Source organism: Psammomys obesus, unplaced genomic scaffold (genome assembly GCF_907164565.1).
Source record: "Psammomys obesus unplaced genomic scaffold, mPsaObe1.curated_primary_1811, whole genome shotgun sequence".
Classification (NCBI taxonomy): Eukaryota; Metazoa; Chordata; class Mammalia; order Rodentia; family Muridae; genus Psammomys; species Psammomys obesus.
In genome coordinates this window covers 566,693-572,638 of record NW_026592481.1, presented here as the reverse complement: position 1 = coordinate 572,638, position 5,946 = coordinate 566,693, and the positions used below count along the sequence as shown (strand labels likewise).

General features: G+C 37.2%; 1 protein-coding gene across 1 annotated transcript in view; it reads left to right on the top strand.

Moving 5' to 3' along the window:
• Window positions 1-5,653, top strand: part of Rab9a (RAB9A, member RAS oncogene family) — a 21,365-nt gene extending 15,712 nt beyond the window's left edge. Inside the window, exons 3-4 of the mRNA XM_055613369.1 lie at window positions 483-510; window positions 4,574-5,653. Coding sequence (XP_055469344.1) covers window positions 4,601-5,206 — 606 coding nt within the window. The 5' untranslated portion in view covers window positions 483-510; window positions 4,574-4,600 and the 3' untranslated portion in view covers window positions 5,207-5,653. The remainder of the gene's footprint in view (window positions 1-482; window positions 511-4,573) is intronic.
• Window positions 5,654-5,946: the final 293 nt, after the last annotated feature.

The window sequence follows — 5,946 nt, the reverse complement described above, 5'->3', positions numbered from 1 at the left end:
GAAAAGAAGGATGGGCAGGTAAAAAAGCTTGACAAAGGAAAAACAGAAATTAAAATACAGTATTTGATGTAGGGCTATTTTTAGGTTGAGATAGGTCATAGATAGCACTTACGTGTTTTTAAATTAAAAATATAGATGTTGCAAATTCTTTTAAAAAAACATTTCGTTCTTTTTATACTTAAATTTATGAAAAACAGGCATAGGCCTGCAATCCTAGTTACTTTGGAGGCTGAGGTAGAAGGATTGAAAATTCAGGGGCTGGCTGGTTTGGACTACAGAGGAGGTTTAAGGCCAGCCTTGGCAACTTAGTGAGACACTATCTCAAAAGAAAAAGTAATAAAAGGGCTAGGGTTCTGTAGTTCACTGGTTGAGCTTGCCTAGCATATTATAAGGCCTTAGGTCCAACCTGTAATACCATAGAAGAAAAAAATCATTAAAACAAATGCACATCACTAATGTGAACTTTTTGATTTTCTTTGCAGATAACGATGTTTGAACTGAACTACTAGGGTAAGGTTTATCACTGGTGTATTATGCTTATTTTCATTCTGATGTCTTTATTTGTAGAATTTAGCTGTATTAAGTAATGTCAAACTTGATGAAGAGTGTTGCTTTTAGTCAATCTTACCAATTGTGAAATGTCAGAGTTCATATTATATTTATCTTTAGCTGAATTTTAAAAGTAACATGGTAGGAGTTTTAGAAATAAAGAACAGAAAATATTTTTACGTCCATTAGCTTGATGTGATTATCTTAATGAGTGGATTGAATGAAGCTGGCTTACTCTTGAATGTCACTGGGAACTAAGATGGTTTATATATTTATTAATAACAGTGTGTATTTGTGTGTAACTCTAAGGTTAGAATCATCGAGGTGGTCATCTGTGGTAATAATGTTATCAAAAGCTCATATGCTCCCACGTTGGACTATCTGGGAGACCCTAAACAGTAAATGTGCATGTCAAAACCATTACCTGGTGTGTAGATGTCATGAGGTAGAAAATCCCACATAATTAGGACAAAAAAAGATCAAAATACCCTCATAAAATGGTATCTCAGAATTCCTAAAACAATTTGGTAGATATGTGTAATGATATGTGGGGCCTAATTGCATGATCTATCTTATAATCTGATTTAAAGTCTGTACTTCTATAATTAAGCTTTATGTCTGTTCAGTTAGTTGACTTAAAATGCTAAGATAATTTGATAGACTAAAATTATGTAAGTCTTTTCATCTCACAACAGATCATGAAACTTTGGTGTTTCTGTCAGTTAAAAACTGACAAGAACAACATTGATGGGGAGGGATGGGGGTTAATAGGAAGAGGTTCTCAGTGGAGGCAATGGCCAAGGTGAGGAGGTTTAAGGGCACAGCAGTGAGTTTGGGGTAGGAGTAGAAGCTCTACCAGCTGAGGGAGCAGCATGTGCTTGCTTGGTCGAAGGCATGGACAGTATTTCTGTGAGTAAACATCTACTCACCTAGATAGGGAACTGACAACAGAACCACTAAAGACTAGCTTGGTGAGTAATTGTGTTTTTTATTGGAGTTACTTACAGGAATTTGAGTGAGGGCTTACTTACAGGAGCAGAAATGACCCAAAGACAGTTGCGCCTACAAAAGCCCACATCATCAAGGGTGTTAGCTTGTGAAAGCTAGAAAACCTGGAGCTCACTCCACAGCCTTCAGGTAGCTATACAGGTTGGAGAGTGTCTACTCTTGGTGGTGGCTCAGTTTGTCTAAACCTTTTCTATGCAGCTCAGCCATTCTTTGTTTCCTCTAAGCCAGTGGTCCTACTGTTGCGACCCCTTATTACAGTTCCTCTTGTGGTGAATTCAACCATAAAATTATTTTTGTTGCTACTTCATAACTGTAATTTTGCTACTGTTATGAATGTTAATGTAAATATCTGATGTGCAGATGGTTGTAGGCAACCCAAAGGGTAGTTCCACCCGCAAAGGGATCACAACCCTCAAGTTGAGAACCATTGACCTAAGCACTTTCCATGGTCTATTCTTCTAGGCAGTTGGGGGTAGTCTGAAAGTCTTAGTTGTAGTTTCTGTTGTCTTGGGGAAGGAGAGGCTTAGTGAAGCCTGTCCATTTTAAGGACTTCCTAAGCTTTTTTGAGTCGTTAACATCTTGTCTTGAGCTTCCCTGGGATATTTCACCTCTCTGTAAACACTTTAAGATTGCCTTCAAATTGGTAGGTTTTAATCTGTGAAGAAACTTATTGAGCAGCTGTGGTGAGATGGCAAAGTCAACTTTGAGTTTAATTGTTCAAGCCTGGAAAATAAACCATTGAAGGATTTTTAATAATTTTGGGTGAGTTTCAGGTTTCTTTCCCTATGTTGAAATACAGCATAATGGGAACACATTATGAGAAATGCATCATTACATGATTTCAGTATAGTGTGAACATCTTTATGTAAACCTAGGTAGTCTGGTCAGTCACTTGCTAGGATCTCTTGATACAATTGTGAAACAGGATAAGCATAAGGTATATGAGGCTTGCTTATTGATTTCAACCTTGTGCTTTTCTTGTCACTATTTGCTGAGTACTGGGATTACAGGCATGTACCACTACATCCAGCTATTTGATCATTTTTTATTCATGTTTTCCCACTAACTTGATTTTTCTTGCTGCTGAAGCTACTATTATTTTTACCAGAACAGTAGAACATATAGATAGAAAGAAATGCAGAATTCTTGTATATTAAAATGTCAACTGTACTGGTTATAGAAATTTGCCCTATGAGATAAAGCAATCATTTTTTTTATTTGTTTACTATTTTCCCACTGTGAGAGTGAATAATAGCCACTTTCATGATAAAGCTAATGGACATTTTAATTTTAGAACTCTGTTGTCTAGTATAGCTAAACTTTTTTTAATGAGCCCATTTAAATTAGCTGAAGTTAAATAAATGGGGTAAAAAGTGTAGTTTAGTGGTAGATGTTTTAATGCTTAGCATACACAAGGCCCAATCACCAGCAGTTTAATTAATTAATTATGTGAAGAATCAAGTGCTAAATAGCCACATAGCTAGTGAGTGCCATGTTGGACATCTCCATCATTATATAAAATATATTTTGGATAGTGCTGATATTAAAAAAAAACACTTTTTGTCCTTTAAATTTTAATATACTTAAAATAGACACATCTTAACTATTTTTGTATTAGATGATTTAGTTTGATTCAACTGAAGTAGAAAGAAAGGTGAATGGGAGTTATAGAGCAAACAGGATTTGCTTTAGATTGATAAAAGCAATCAATGGACTAGGTTTTTCACCCAGAAGTTTTGTGTATGCTTAGAATTTTTATAATGAAAAATTAAAGCATCAAGTAGGTACAGTGCTCCGATCAGCACTCATAAGGAGCCATCAGTCATAGGCATCAGAAGTATCATCCCACAGACTGGCTCCTGTAGTATAGGAAAGTTTTTTGTTTTTTAAATCCTGCCTCTAGACTTCTTTAAAGGGTGTGTATAATATATTAGCACATTTTCACTTAAGATTTCATTCATTCTACTTCAAACATACATGTGGGGGCTAAAGTGCTTGCCCTGCAAGCATGAGTACCTGAATTGGTGTTCTCAGTACCTGTGTAAAAGATGGGTTTGGAAATGCACCTGTAATCCCAGCACCATTGAGGCAGTGGTGAGGAGGGTGTCTGGCTTGCTGGCACCCAGCCTAGCAAAGTTAGTGAAGCTTTAGGTAAGACCTCGTCTCAAAAACTCCCATCTCCCTGCCCAACAATAAAACGGTGGAAGACATCTAACATTGACCTCTCCTCCTTGCATCTTATGTGTGCACGTCTCTTTCTCTCTCTCTCTCTCACTCACACACACACAGATAGACAGAGAGTGGGGAGGGAGGGAGGGAGAATAGGCACATACTTGGTAAAAGTCGGAGCTGCCCAAATGAGTCTTATGAGTAGAATATGCTCATCTATATGAAAAAGGTCCACTGCTGCTTATACTGATCTGAGCAACTAAAATAGTATTCCCAGTGAAGACAGTAAACTTTGTACTATGGTTGATTGATTTTTATTTCTTAGCTGAATCAGTGAGTTTCTGGAAATCTCTGACTTCCCTCCTCAGTGGTGCCTATATCTGAAGTGAGAAGGGGAAGGACAGTAGGGAATAGCTTATGTCAGTGAACTGGGGAATGAGTGGCTGTTTGAAGTTGTTAAAGAAACCTACAGACTCCGGATGCTTGTTACCTCAATTTAGGGTGGCTGGGGCTGGGAGGAGATTATGATAATGATGGTTTAGAGAAAGGTCTTTCAGGTTAGATTTGATCTCAAGTCCAGCTTCACAGTCAGCTGTGGTGTGAGGAAGGGCAATAAAGAGAGAACCTTTAAGGTCATTTCTAGGGAATAATAGTTGGATAGGTGTTGGTAGGTACATGTCTAAGTGACAGTAAATGACAGTTCTCATTATTTAGGTAGTTAGTCCTTTTGCAAAAAAGAATCAGGGCTATATGTGTTTTATTTTACTTAAATACTGATTTTGTTAGAATTGTATGGATTGTACCAGTATAAAGACATATAATGGTAACTTTTTATTTTTATTTACAGGATTCTGAAATCAAAATACAATTAATAATGGCAGGAAAATCATCTCTTTTTAAAGTAATTCTTCTTGGAGATGGTGGAGTTGGCAAGAGTTCTCTTATGAACAGATATGTTACCAATAAATTTGATGCCCAGCTCTTCCACACAATAGGTGTGGAATTTTTAAATAAAGATTTGGAGGTGGATGGACATTTTGTTACCATGCAGATTTGGGACACAGCTGGTCAAGAGCGATTCCGAAGCCTGAGGACACCATTTTACAGAGGTTCTGACTGTTGCCTGCTTACTTTTAGTGTTGATGATTCACAAAGCTTCCAGAATTTGAGCAACTGGAAGAAAGAATTCCTGTATTATGCAGATGTGAAAGAGCCTGAAAGCTTTCCTTTTGTTATTTTGGGCAACAAGATTGATATAAGCGAACGGCAGGTGTCTACAGAAGAAGCCCAAGCCTGGTGCAGGGACAATGGCGACTGTCCTTACTTTGAAACGAGTGCAAAAGATTCCACCAATGTTGCAGCAGCCTTTGAGGAGGCAGTTCGGAGAGTTCTGGCTACAGAAGATAGGTCAGATCACCTGATCCAGACAGACACAGTCAATCTGCACCGAAAGCCCAAGCCAAACTCATCATGCTGTTAATGGCATTAAAGAGATGGTGTATTCTAACCAACACACACAAACACACACGCATACACATGAGATAATTAGTGTTTGCAGCAGGGTTCATCTACTAATAAAATTCAACTAACGAATGTCGCTGCCTCAATAGTTGATGGGAGAAGGGACACATTCACTCTGGAGGAATCTATTTACTCAGTGACACATTACATTTATAAATTGTAATGGTTGTCTAATGTTTCTTTAATTTAAAATGTTAGCGCTAATAAGATGACCAAGAATTGAGTTTTAATTCAAATAAAAACCTTGACTATTCTAGAAGTTAGACTTAGATTGTTTTTCCCCACAAGAAAATGGAGATGGAGAATTACTTTTATATGTGTATATTTTTATGTAATTAGCATTCTATTCTTGGTCCAGGAAAGTAAATTCCTACAGCATTACTATTAAAGATTAAACTCTAATGCATTTCTTTATGTTGCAATGCTTTTTGATTTGTTTACCTCATCTCTTTAAGATTAACTTACTCATTTTACATATTAGAATCTACCTCACATTTATTTATTCAATTGTGTGGCACACACGTATCCCTCTTCCCAACAAAGGAGCTAGCTTTATGGATATTTATTTACGTTCCTTAAAAAAAAAAATAAGACAGAGGCTGAAGTTGAGGTCTTCTCGCCTCCATCTTCTGAATTATAGATTACAGGCATGAGCCTGTTTTGCTGTGTCTAATGCATGCCCTAGCAGGGTGAGCTATA